The sequence below is a fragment of the Balaenoptera physalus genome (genome assembly GCF_965194825.1).
Source record: "Balaenoptera physalus genome assembly, chromosome: 15".
NCBI lineage: Eukaryota > Metazoa > Chordata > Mammalia > Artiodactyla > Balaenopteridae > Balaenoptera > Balaenoptera physalus.
Window position 1 is genome coordinate 31,088,559 of NC_138894.1, and position 14,486 is coordinate 31,103,044.

The following is a 14,486-nucleotide window of genomic DNA, read 5'->3' on the forward strand; positions in this document are numbered from 1 at the left end:
TACATATGCAACATTCCCTCTTGCCATGTAACATATTCACAAGCATGACACCAGGGGCAAAGGTCATGGGGGCCAAAACTGTGCCCACCACATAGATTTTCCACAATGATGTAGTATACACACATATAAATGAAACAAAAATACTTACCTTTCACTCAGTTCAACACTCCACTGCTTTTAATATTTTATTTTAAAATGACAGTGGCAACAGTACATTGATTTCATGTCCTATTAATGGGCTGCAACCTCTAAGTTTATCTTGAAAAAAGGCCTGCATTCCCTTTTAAATTGCAATCTGCAATAATAATACGAGGCCCATGGAAGGGCCTCAGGGGCCTGTGTAACCCCTGAAATTATATGCAAAGTTCTGGTACTAACTAATCATAAGAAAAGCAGACAAACCCATGTCGGGGACAGTCTGCTGGATACCTCCCCAGTGCTACTGAAGGCTATCATGGTCATGAAAAGAGAAAACAGACCAGAGGAGACTGGGAGACATGACAAGTAAATGCAATGTACTGGGTTGGATCTTAGAACAGAAAAAGGATATTAATGGGAAAACTGGAGAAATCCAAAAAGTCTGGAGTTTAGTAAATAGTGATATAAACGTCAGTTTCTTAGGTTTGACAAATGTACCTGGCAACGTGAGATGTTAACAATGGGAAACGAGGTGAGGAGTATACAAGAACTCTGTACTATCTTTACAGCTTTTCTGTAAATCAGTATTATTCTTAAAAAAAATTTACTTATAAAACATTACAAGATTGAGCATCTGCACATCCTTCTAGGGAGATTTATATACTTTATACCTTCTATTCATGATCCAAAAATATTTAAGTCCCACTGTCCAAGGCTTCCTGCTGCTTTCCTTAACCACTACTTTCTAAGTACTCTGCCTCCTTCCTCCTATGTCACCCACACCTTCTCTCAAAAAACAAGATTTAACTAGGACCTGGGGAAGGGAAGAATGGGGAATTATTTTCTAATGGGTTCAGTTTCAGTGTGGGAAGATGAAAAATGTTCTGGAGATGGATGATGGTGATAACAATGGGAATAAATGCCACAGAACTGTACACTTAAAAGTGGTTAAAATGATACATTTTATGTTATGTATATTTTACAATTTTAAAAATAAAGGAATGGGTACTGATACATGCTATAACATAGATAAACCTTACAAAACATTATCTTAAGCAAAAGAAGGCAGACACGAAATACCACCTATTATGTAATTCCCTTAACAATGCTCTAAAATTGACTATAGCAACAGTTTTACATAACTGTGCATATATTAAAAACTACTGAAATGCATACGTTAAGTGGGTAAATTGTATGGTAGGTGAATTATATCTCAATAAAGCTACTGAAATATTTTAACTGGTTTTAAATCTAGGATCACATTTATTTGACATCTGAAGACCTTAAGTGACATCCTATAAATTCTGGAGCCACACTCTGCTGATGTGCTAAAAAAATGAACAAATAAATGAAAGACTGGGGTTTACAATGGCTAGCAGGGAAGATCAGAAAAATCTGTGGCTAGGCATGGTGGCTCTCCAGTCATGAGGCAAAAACAAAGGCAAGATTATAAAACACACTAGGTTGAGGTTGATCAGAAACTTTTATTTGGTCCTTATCATTTATTAAGCAACCTACAAAATCATTTTCTATATCTCTACCACAAGCAGCAGCAGCTGCATCCAGGCCAGAAATGGAAGACACAAGTAGTGGAAGACCTTATAAAGAAAAGCTAAGAGGTGAGATCTCTGCTTATCCAGGCTTAGGTGAAGGTAGAACAGGAAAAGTGTGTAAGTCCAGTATTCCAAAGACTCTTCGTCAAAGGTGAGACTTGCAGAGGCCCTAGCTGAAGGATGCAGGTACAGGCTCACAAAACTGCCCAGCTCAGCAATCAATCCAAAGTACCTAAAAACACAAAGAGCAATGTTGAAAGCAAGGTGTCTCAAGAGCTAGATGAATGTAGCAAACTGGGCAAAGTTAAGTGGCAGCTGCTTTGGTACTGGCAGTTCTTCTAAGACCAAAATACTCATTTTGGGGAATATCTATCAAAAGATCCTTTGGGAAGAACATGTCATTACAGAGGCTGGGCAGTTAAGTCTGGAGAGTTCAATTTAGAGGTGGGAAAAGGGCTAAGAAATTGTGTTGGTTAATGAGCATCTGTGGAGACTACAACAAGGAGTGAGTGATACAAAATAAATAAGTTCTCTAAGCAGAGTTTACAATCTTTGAAAAAGTTCCAGGTCAAGATGGGAAACTGGGGACTTCCCTGGTGGCGCAGTGGTTAAGAATCCTCCTGCCATTTTAAGGGACATGGGTTCGATCCCTGGTCTGGGAAGATCCCACATGCCACAGAGCAAATAAGCCCGTGTGCCACAACTACTGAGCCTGCACTCTAGAACCTGCGAGCCACAACTACTGAGCCCACATGCCGCAACTACTGAAGCCTACATGCCTAGAGCCCGTGCTCCGCAACAAGAGAAGCCACCACCATGAGAAGCCTGAGCACCACAACGAAGAGCAGCCTCCACTCGCCACAACTAGAGAAAGCCCGCATGCAGCAATGAAGACCCAATGCAGCCAAAAATAAAAAATTTTTTTTAATTTTAAAAAAAGATGGAAACTGAACCCTCAAGTTTGTATGCCCTCCCATGCAAGATTCCACTTGGAAGGAAAAAAATCTTTTAACAGGTATATAAATCTACAACAAAGAGATTTGGTTGAAACAAAAAACTGACAAAGAAATCTGACTGAAGTGTGTTTATAAATAGGGCAGAGGAAAATAAGCCTACAATAAACACAGAACGGGGTGCAGCAGAGGTGGGAACCCATCTAACTAGAAAACTCATGGGGAGGATCTAGACTGACACCAAAAATGACAAAAAGAGATGCAAGGCTAACATGGGTAATGACTCGAGGGTCTACATGATAAACAGTTGACCCCATCTCCCCACAACCCTCCCTGTGTGCAGCACTACCAGAAAACAAGCATTGAAACTAAATCTAACTTGAAAACAAAATCAGCAGGCTCTCTTCCAAAGAACTAAATGAATTATCTGTAGAACTAGGGCAGCTTCTGAAAATTCCAGCTTCCCACAGTCAAGTTTTCTGCAATTCTGGCCTTTGGAGGCCCCCAACATAACATCTGGTCCCACCCGCTACCCACACTAAAGTAAAACTGCAAGGCAAAAACCACCCTCCATACACATAAACATACACAGGTTCCAAACAGCCTTCTTATTCCCTCATTCTAAAATAGAATAAAAATTACAAGGCATTTGAAGAAAGCCTATCCAGTAAAAGGAAAGATTAGAAAGAATAATTCAGGGAAAAGAACACATAAGAGGGGCTTCTTTGGTGGCACAGTGGTTGAGAGTCTGCCTGCCCATGCAGGGGACATGGGTTTGAGCCCTGGTCTGGGAGGATCCCACATGCCGCGGAGCAGCTAGGCCCGTGAGCCACAATTGCTGAGCCTGCACGTCTGGAGCCTGTGCCCCACAACAAGAGAGGCCACGATAGTGAGAGGCCCATGCACCGTGACGAAGAGTGGCCCCCACTTGCCGCAACTGGAGAAAGCCCTCGCACAGAAACGAAGACCCAACACAGCCATAAATAAATAATTAAATAATTAAAAATATATATATCATAAAAAAAAAGAACACATAAGAACAAAACAAAGCAAAAAACCTCAAAATTTTTTTAATAGCCTCTGCTTTTGATAATGGCAAATTTCTGCTGATACCAACTGATACAGCTGATTGAACTATTTTTAAAAAGAAAATCCTTCAGGCATTAAACAGGCCTCAAGAAAAGGCAAACCCAAAATCTAGAGAAGGCAAAAACACAAAGAAAACCCAGCCTCCAAAACTGCTTTTACCTCAGGGGAATCTGCCAATCCAAAAGAGAGCTGAGAAACTGTTGTGATTTGGGCTGAGCAAATGAAGGGTCAAATCTGAGAATCTGCCCAAGTGGAAAGGTTTGATAATTGCCCCCTTTCTAAAAGCTGGATTCCCAAAAGGCTACACCCTCAGAGTAAGGCTGAACTAGAATTAAATCAGTCCCCTCATAGACCTGCCATCACAGTTTATATCACCACAGTGATCAAGTAATCCTCAAGTCTTGGATTCAAAAAGGAGGTTCTGCACTGATACATGTCCATAGATGTCTTGCAGAAGCAAATGAAAATCTTTGAAGAAAAGTCTCATTATACTGGCCTCAAATAATTATCCAACAAATAATTTTTTCAAATATTAATACAATGACAAATATACCAAGATAACTAGGCAAATAAAAAAAGACCATGAGACAGTACCAACAGAAACAATAGACAGAAAAGTAAATAAGCCAGGCTTAAAAGGCTTTGGATATTAGATTGGACACAGACTATAAACAATTGTACATACTATGTTTAGTGAAATAAAAGACAAGCTTCAAAACATCTGCAGCAAATACAAAGTGACAAAATAGATTTGAAAAATAACTAAATGGAATTTGCAGAAACTGAAAAATAAAACAAGAACTGAAACTAATAAATCAACAGGAAAGTTTAAAGGAGACAAGACCACTGAACAGAGAATTAATAAACTGGAAGGTCAGAAAAATTACATAGAATACATCATGGAGAGGCAAAATGATGGTTGACTTTTAGCATACATTTAATGTGAATCCCAGAGAGAAAGGAGAAAGAACAAGAGAAAGGAGAGAGAAAGAGACTTCTCCAGGCCAGATGAAAGACATCAATCCATAGATTTAAAAAGCCTAAGCAGACTACATAAAAGGAAATTATACCTAGACAATGAGTGAAACTACAGAAAAAATAAAGAGAAAATCTTCAAAGCAGACAGAAAAAAGGGACAAATTTGCTTCAAAAGAGAGAAGAATGACTGTTTCAAGGTGCTAAAACAAAGTTCCACCTAGAATTCTATATTCAGCAAAATATCTTTCAGTAAAGAAAGTAAATCAGCAAGCCAGAACAGGTAGAGGAAAAAAAGTAAAATAAAGGCTTTTTTATACCAAAAAAGAAAAGCAGAGTTTGCTACCATCAGACCCTTTAGGATTTACTTCAGAAAGAAAGAAATGATCACAAACGGAGGAGCAGAAATATGAAAAGGAAAGATGACCAAAGACAGTATAAAGATGTGGATAAATTTATATATCATTGCCTGTATAATATAGCAATAATATAATATAGCCTTATGTGGATTGACAAAGACAACACAAAATAGGTGACAATACCAGCATAAGTGGGGGATGAGGGACTTGTAAATTGAGCTAATGGATTCTAAGATCCCATTTTGTTGAGGATAAAGGGAAAGGTACTAACACTAGGCTCTGATAAATTAAGGATGCATGTAGTAACTGGTAGGGTAGCAAAAAAAAAGAGTATACAACTTCCAAATTGATAGAGGGAAAACTGAATAAATTATACTCAAAAAAAGGTAAAAAATGGAAAGAAAAAAATAAAACATAAAATAAGAAAGACAGATAGTAAGCACAAAATAAGATGGTACTTCTAACCCATATATATCATTAACTACATTAAATTAAATGCCCCACTTAAAGACAAAGAATATAAGCCTTAAAATAATTCACATCACACACATCAAAAATACATCCACATGTGGAGGAATTCTCACTGAAAACTACCTGGAGTCTGGCAGAACTCCTGTACAATCAAAGCTGTAAGAAAGATCCACACAGAGTCAGGTAGGAAGGGAAGAGAAGTGGTCAGGTCAGGACAGGCTTGGAGATCCTCCCTGGGTAGTGAGCAGTTTGAATCACAACATGGGCACCCCAGATCTGGGGTCCAACACAAGGAGGATGAGTCCTCTTAGCTGGTTTGAAATCCAGTGGGACTGACAGTGTGGCTGTAAGAAACCTAGTCTCCACTCGTGAAGAGTGCACACACGCTTGCTTACTCCCAAAATAAGGCAGAGGAAGCAGACTGAAACTGTGACCAACCAGTGCGTGCCCCAGCCCACACCAAGCACCCCCTCCAGCCCCCCTTAATCCACAGCACAGCTCCACACTAGGGCAAAGGCTGCCACAGCTGAGGAGAACACACAGTAGCGAGGGACGGAGCCGGCTTGAATCTGGCACTGCATCTGAATAGAGCAAGGGAACCCATGACTGGTGGTCACAGGGCAGCAAATCAGGAGTGGTCTGGAGTTCTGACTGGTGCTGGGACCACCCCAGCGCATACCCCAGTCCACGCCAAATGCCCACTCTGGCCCCTCTTGCTCCACAACAGTTCCCCACTAGGGCAAAGGCTGCCACTGCAGAGGAAAGTACAAACTGTGGAGGACAGAGTAGGCTCAAACTTGGCACAGCACCCAGACAGGGAAAGGGCACCATTACTAGCATTCACAGGGGCAGCAGATCACAAGCAGTCTGTAGCTCTGACTGGTGCCAGGACCATCCAAGTGTGGGCCCCAGCCTCCACTGGGTGCCCAATCCAGCCCCTCTGGTTCCAGCACTGCTCCCCTCGGAGCAAAGGTGCTGATGTGGGGAGGGGGGAACAGCACACACTCAAAGTGAACAGAGCCAACTCGGACCCTACTCTCAGGGTTTCTGCTCCAGCAATTTGGGACCTGACACCATTCCTGATAGGGCAGTGTTGGCAACTGAGGAGTGGAGAAGACCCAGCTTGCATCTGCCTCTGGCTCCAGCCCCTCCATGTCCAGCCCCACCTTCTACCAAGGTGATAGCTTCCAGCACACTCTGGGGTAAGATGTGACTTGTGTTCACTTCAGATCCAGCTCTCCCATCAAAGCCACTGAGCACACACAGACTATATAGAGATGCTCCCACACAAGCACACCCCTTCAAGACCAGGATGGGTAATTGTTTCACCTAATTTCACAGAGACAGAGAAAGTTAAGCAAAATGAGAACACAAAGGAATTTCTTTAAAATGAAAGAACAAGGAAAAAACCCTGAAAAAACAACTAATGAAACAGAAATAAGTAATTTACCAGATAAAATGTTCAAAGCATTAGTAACAAGAATGCTAACTGAACTAGGGAAAAGAATAGATGAACTAGGGAAAAGAATAGATGAACAGTGAAAATTTGTACAAGGAACTAGAAAATATAAGAAAGAACTAGTCAGAACTGAAATGAAAAACACCCCAGAAGGAATTAACAGAAGATTAGGTGATACAGAAGAATGCAAAAATGATCTGAAGATAGAATAATGGAAATCACCCAATCAGAACAGCAAAAAGAAAAACATTAAAAAATGAATATAGTATAAGGGACCTCTGGGACAACATCCAGCATACCAACATTCAAACTATAGGGGTCCCAGAAGAAGACAGAGAGAGAGAGAGGGATCAAAAATGTATTTGATGAAAAAAAAAAAAAAATGTATTTGATGAAATTATGGCTGAATACTTCCTGATCCTGAAGAAGGAAACAGATATCCAGATAAATAAAGCAGAAATGCTCAAGAGTCTTCTTTATGTGGAAAGTAAAAGGCTACAACAGGAAGAAAGAATCTATAGGAAAAATCTCACTTGTATAGGCAAATATATATTAAAAGGCTGTGGATCAACCTCTGAAATAAGCTAGTAAGATTAAAAGACAAAAACCAGAGAATTCCCTGGTGGTCCAGTGGTTAGGACTCAGCGCTTTCAGTTCCATGGGCCCAGGTTTAATCCCTGGTCAGAGAACTAAGTTCCCACAAGCCACATAGCACAGCCACAAAAAAAAAAAAAAAAAAAGGATAAAAAATTGTAAAATCAACTATAACTACAATAACAGTTAAGGAATAAACATAAAGATGTAAAATATGACATCAAAACAATAAAACATAGGGGAAAGGAGTGAAAAAATGTACATCTTTTAGAATGTGTTTGAACTTAAATGACTACCAGTTTAAAACTTGTAGTTATATATAGGTCAACATATATGAACCCCATGGTAAGCACAAATCAAAATCCTATAACAGATAAACAAAAACTAGAGAGAAAGGAACACAAGCATAGCACTAAATAGAATCATCAAAGCACAAGGGAAGAAACTAAAAGCAGAAGAACAGGAAAGAACTACAAAAACCAGAAAACAATGAACAAAATGGCAGTAAGTACGTACCTGTCAATAATGATCTTAAATGTCAATGGACTAAATGCTCCAATCATAAGCATAGGGTGGCTGACTGGATGAAAAAACAATACCTATCTATTATGCTGCTTACAAGAGACCCACCTCAAAGCTTCAGACATACACAGACTCAAAGTGTGGGGATGGAAAAAGATATTTCATGCAAATGGAAATGACAAGAAAGCTGGGGTAGAAATAGTCCTCTCAGACAAAATAGCCTTTAAAACAAAGTCTATAACAAAAGACAAAGAAGGGCATTATATAATGATAAAGGGATCAATACAAAGACAGGATGTAACATTCAATAACATGCACCTAATATAGGAGTACCTAGTACATAAAGCAAACAGTAACAGACATAAAGGGAGAAACTGAGAGTAATACAATAGTAGTAGGGGACTTTGACACCCCACTTACATCAATGGACAGATCATCCAGATACAAAGTCAATAAGGAAACTGTGGTCTTAAATGACATATTAGACCAGTTAACTTAAAAGATACCTACAGGATATTCCACCCAAAAACAACAGAATACACATTCTTTTCAAATGCACAAAGAATGTTCTCCAGGACAGATCACATGCCAGGTCACTAAACAAGTCTCAACAAATTTAACAGGTTAGAAATTATATCAAGCATTTTTTCCCAGCACAATGGTGTGAAACCAGAAATCAGTCACAGGAAGAAAGATGGGGAAAACACAAACATGCGGAGACTAAACATATGCTACTCAAAAACCAATGGGTCACTGAAGAAATCCAAGAGAAAATCAGAAACTACCTCAAGACAAATAAAAATGGAAACACAACTTTCCAAACTCTTTGGGATGCAGCAAAAGCAGTTCTAAGAGAAAAGTTTGGAGCAACAGAGGCCTACCTCGAGAAATGAGAAAAATCTCAAACAACATAACCTACCACCTAAAAGAATTAGAAAAAAAAGGTCAAAGCCAAAAGTCAGCAGGACAAAGGTAACAATAAAGATCAAAGAGGAAAAAAATGAAACAGAGAAACATACAACGATAGAAAAGATCAGTGAAACCAAGAGCTGGTTTTTTGAAAAGATAAACAAAATTGAAAAGTCTTTAGTCAACTCATCAAGAAAAAAAGAGGATCCAAATAAACAAAATAAGAGATACAAAAAAATCATAAGAGAATACTACCAACAGTTATATGCCAACAAATTGGGCAATCTAGAAGAAATGGATACATGTCTAGAAACAGACAACATTCCAAGACTGAATGAGAAAGAAACAGATAATCTGAACAGCTGGACCACCAGTAGTGAAACTGAACTATTAATCAAAACACGCCCAGCAAACAAAACTCCAGGACCAGATGGCTTCACAGAGAAATTCTACCAAACGTATAAAGAAGAGCTAGTACCTATCCTTCTCAAACTATTCCAAAAACCTGGAAGATGAAACACTCACAAATTCATTCTACAGTAAGACCACCATTACCCTGATACCAAAACCAGACAAAGAAACTACAAAAAAAAAAATTACAGGCCAATTATCACTGATGAATATAAATGCAAACACCCTCAACAAAATACTAGCAAACCAAATCCAACAATATATTTTAAAAGGATCATACACCATGATCAAGTAGAATTTATTCCAGGGATGCAAGGATAGTTCAATATTCACAAATCAATCAATGTGATACACCACATTAACAAAAGGAAAGACAAAAACCACATGACCATCTTAACAGATGGAGAAAAAGCATTTAACAAAATCCTACGCCCTTTTATGATAAAAACTCTCATCAATGTTGTTCCTACCAGACTGGCAAAAATCAAACCCTGATAATACCAAGTGTTGGTGAGAATGAGGAACAATGGGAACTGTCATACACTGCTGATAGAGATGTGAATCAGGTATACAGGATGTTTGGCAGTATCCACCATAAATATACATATTCTATACCATATTCATTTCATAAGGAAAGGCTTAGAAAAGAATATATATATATATACATATATAACCATATTTGCATTAAAATACCCAGAAGATTAGACAAGAGACTAATAACCGCTACCTAAAGGGAGGGGACCTATATAAGGGATTAAAGGACAGACAGGGTAGAGGAAGACTGTTCACAATACCGTTTTTCAACTTCTACACTCAACCTATATAGCATGGAAGATCTAATTATGATAAGGAGGTATGTTTTCAGCCTTGACACAAAGTGAGAGCTAGAAGTGAGCTAAAAATGGGAAAGGAAGGAATAAGAGAACAGTCATACCTTACAAAGTGAGGAGTCAACAACAAAAAATACATATTTTAGTATGTTATATAAATTGTAAAGGTAACAGAGAAACTAAAAATAATGATAAAACTACCAAAAATCAGAAAGGAGGGAAGGGACTGATGGGGTACTATAGGTTAGCCAAACCTTCATTTATCATAGCAGGAAGTCAAAAGATAAGATCTACAGTTGATAAATCAACAACAAAGCATATTAATCAAAAATGTAAGAAGCAGGGGCTTCCCTGGTGGCGCAGTGGTTGAGAGTCTGCCTGGCAATGCAGGGGACACGGGTTCGAGCCCTGGTCTGGGAGGATCCCACATGCCGCGGAGCAACTAGGCCCGTGAGCCACAACTACTGAGCCTGCGCGTCTGGAGCTTGTGCTCCGCAACAAGAGAGGCCGCGACAGTGAGAGGCCCGCGCACCGCAATGAAGACTGGCCCCTGCTTGCCGCAACTAGAGAAAGCCCTCACACAGAAACGAAGACTCAACACAGCCAAAAATAAATAAATAAATAAATAAATAAAAATTAAAAAAAAAAAAAAAATGTAAGAAGCCATCTGAAAAGCTAAAAACAGAAATAATAAAAGGATGAGGGCCATTTCATTATAAGTCATTAGGTAACTATTTCACTTTTAAACAGGAATATATACTGACTCAACTAAAAAGAAAAAAAATTTCACTTAGAACATACACATCTAAGGACATAAGAACATTTATTTTACCAGGTACAAAATAATATAATACTGACTAAATCCAAGGGGGCTAAAATGACCAAAATTCAGATCTACTAATGTAGGATAGAGCAGAGGGATTCAACTACTGAGATTATTGAATCCAAAGATGAAAATGAACACATCCAACACTCATTAAATGGCCATTTATTAAAAATCCAAGCCAAGCACTATGCATGGTATAGGCTAAAGTGGAAAACCTTGTTAAGTTCTCTCCACTTCTATTCCTAGCACCCTCCAATTTATCATCCTGGCACCAGAGGTTGGCAGTTTTACGTCTTTAAATAGAACTTTGATCACATCGCTCATCTCTTTGAAAAGATGGTAATTAAAAATAAACGGGTAGAAGTGCTCACTTCAGCACTACACTTACTAAAATTGTAACGATACAGGGAAAGTTAGCATGGTCCCTGTGCAAGGATGACACAAATTCATGAAGTGTTCCATATTTAAAAATAAAATAAAATAAAAATAAACAGGTAGAGTTAGGCTCCAAACATTTTTGATTGAGGAACTGACAGGATGTCAGTCACAAGAAATTGTCCACCTTAAGTAGGCAGCTAACAAGTTATTTTTAAGAAAAATGAGTAATCAGAAAAGAGGCTTAAAAAAGATCTACAAATTAAGAGAATACTCAATAATCTAGGCTCAAAGCTAGCCATGGGAATATATCTTAAAAGACATTTAAAAGAATATATCAAGAGGGCCAGGGGCCTAGGTTGATTACAGATGCAGAACAAAGGAGTAAAAATAGTGAAATAAATAATTCAAGAAAAGATTTCTGAAAGTAATGAGGCTTCAGGGAGGCAGCTGAGAACATCCTGGTGTGATAAAGGTGAGAATGAACTGAAGGTGCATGGCTTTTGCAATGCTCTTCAATCAGAATATATGTAGGGAATAGTAAGCTGATCAGATTTAGGAATTAAGTAGGAGAGAGAGCTCTAAGAGAAGTTAGTTAAAATGAGGTATCTCAAATATTTTCTATTTCAATGACAAGATTTAGTTAGTATACAAGAGTTAATCTAAAATTCCTAAGAACAAATAGATACAGGCCAGAACAGAATCTCACTGCGGCAAAATAATCACTTTACACAGACTGCTGAAGAAGAAAAAAGAAGAAGCAACCCTTTAAATGATGGCAATCATTTCTGATCTCTAGCATTATGATGAGGGGTAAGATTTATATCTAAGAATGGAGATCAAAGTAAGAATCAAACTTCTGAATCCACCTAACTACACTGGGGTCTTTATAGTCCCTCCCATTTTTTTATGGTTAAGCAGTTTTCAGGAAGAAGTTCTAACTACCCAAGGGAACTTGAATCAGAATTTGTTTTTCCTATCTTAATAGGAAATAGGGAGAAAGAATTATTCCTATATGAACAAGGAAGAACCAGGCCATCAGTTTTATAAGGTTTTGAACTCAGATCGTTAGCATGGGAAAGACAGGTGGAAATGATTACCCCGTGATAGAGAACTCACCTTCCAGGAAAGCAAATTCATCCACAGCTTCTATTGCATTATCTGAAACACAAGGTAAAGGGACACCTGACTAACTCTGGTCATCAGGGCATCAACCGCTTACAAAAGCACAACCCACACAGTGAAGGGCATGAGGCTTTATGCAAATTAGGGCATTTATAAAATTTGTCCCTTGCTATCTTGAAATCCATATCTACTCCACCACCAAATTTTACACATCAGCTGTCTCTCTGAGAGTAAGAAAATAAGAAAAGCCTGGTTAAATACTGCTCACTGAGGGGAACATCTTTACCCTGAAAGTCATCAGAGAAGAGCTGCCTATACAGCAGGGAAAGCGATATTATGGTATATGAAAGCTTACAGATGTTTTAGGGTTACCAGCTAAAAAGCAGAGTCAGAAATCAAACCTCTACTTTCTAGGTGAATAAAAAACAGTCAAGCCTGGTACAATATGGCAGAAGGTATAAAGGGGTCTAGTTAGCTTTGGCAACATCTAGACTCCTTCGGTTCTCTGTCCCAGCACCTCGCCAGCCACCCAAAGCAGATTTTCAAAAGATAGGGTTTTCTGGCACTGTGGCAACCCAAGAGAAAACATCGTAGGAAGAGACCTGTGGCACCGCTCATCTTACAGTGATGCCATCTTAACCAGTGTAAGGGAAAACCTTGCCCAGCCCTCTCTTGTCTGCCCCCAGATCCAAGATACCACAGTGACACTTTACCCAAATCTCTCCTCTGAAGGGTTTTCCTCTTCCCCTGTTGAGCACAACAGTAGGCATCTTTTGCAATGGTTTCCACAAACAGTTCCTGTGAAGAAAAGAAGCAGAAAAAAAAAAAAAACAGTAAAAGTTATAATACAAACCAAAATTGAAAAAACAAAACAAACAAGCAGAGTTGTATGGATGAATTCTAGTACAATTCTTGTGCGTGCTTCTGTTGGCGGTGGGGGAACGGACAGGGGTGAAAGAGAGGTTCTCAGGGAAGCTGAAGGCTCTCCTGGACTTCATAAAAGTCTAGTCCCCTTCCCCCTCCTGCAGTCGCCCATGACACATCCGTCCCTCCCTCACTTGTAGATCCACCACACTCATTTACTTGAGGCTCCTACAAGTTCAGCGTTAGACTGGAGATGCAAATTAATGTCGCGTCCAGGCCCTCATGAAGAGGTAGGTATGTTAGCAAACCAGTACAACTACTTTATGTGACCCTTTTTCCGTCCTCCCTTCCTATACTCACACCTCAGAATCCGGCCCCAGCACCTCTCTCACCTCCCGGTGCTCAGCACACCCCGCCCCAAAACCTCTTCTCGCTCCCCACGTTCCCCAAACCTGGCCCAAAAGCTCGCTAAGCCCCGCCCTTCGGAAAGGCCCCGAGCCCCGCCCCTCGCCACGCACCCCCGCCACCCCCTTGTGCCTCTGCCGCACCGCGGCTCGTGCCAGAATGAAGATGGCTTCCTGTCCTGCGAGCGTCACGTCGGGGTCCGCCTTCACCAAGGCCTTCACTCGCGCCAGAGGCAGCCTTGAGAGACGAGCCCCGGGCGCACTCGTCGGGGCATGGGGCTGCGGAGCCGCTGCGTCCCCACCGGTGCCCTCCTCCTCCCGGAAAGCCCCCTTTCCAGCCGCCAAAGCCGCCATCCGGGCCCAGAGTGCTGCGCGCGGCCGCCGACTGTGTGCACACAGGAGGTGCCGGCCCCCTTCTCGCGCGCGCTGGAAGCCACGCCCCCTACGGGCGCGTGACTCCGCCCATCACGCGGCGGGGCGCCAGACGGGCCTTTTTGCGCCACTCGCAGCGCCTTTGGGGGCCTGGTAGCCTGTCTTGCCGTTACAGATGACTCTCACGCGACATCATGCCTAGTTGAGCCCTCTTTTGAGAAATTTGATTGTAAAAGTAAACACAGCAGTAATAGAAA

General features: G+C 40.3%; 1 protein-coding gene across 2 annotated transcripts in view; it reads right to left on the minus strand.

Moving 5' to 3' along the window:
- POLE4 (DNA polymerase epsilon 4, accessory subunit) overlaps positions 1–14,274 on the minus strand; it is a 200,084-nt gene extending 185,810 nt beyond the window's left edge. The window contains exons 1-4 of one of the 2 annotated variants that reach the window (XM_082428079.1): positions 14,002–14,269; positions 13,303–13,387; positions 12,584–12,625; positions 1,603–1,923 (exon numbers count right to left, since the gene is read on the minus strand). In XM_082428079.1, the coding sequence (XP_082284205.1) occupies positions 1,910–1,923; positions 12,584–12,625; positions 13,303–13,387; positions 14,002–14,211 (351 nt within the window). In that variant the 5' untranslated portion in view covers positions 14,212–14,269 and the 3' untranslated portion in view covers positions 1,603–1,909. Of the gene's footprint in view, positions 1–1,602; positions 1,924–12,583; positions 12,626–13,302; positions 13,388–14,001 lie in introns of those variants that run through there. The other variant, XR_014254390.1, reaches the window with a different exon arrangement.
- Positions 14,275–14,486: the final 212 nt, after the last annotated feature.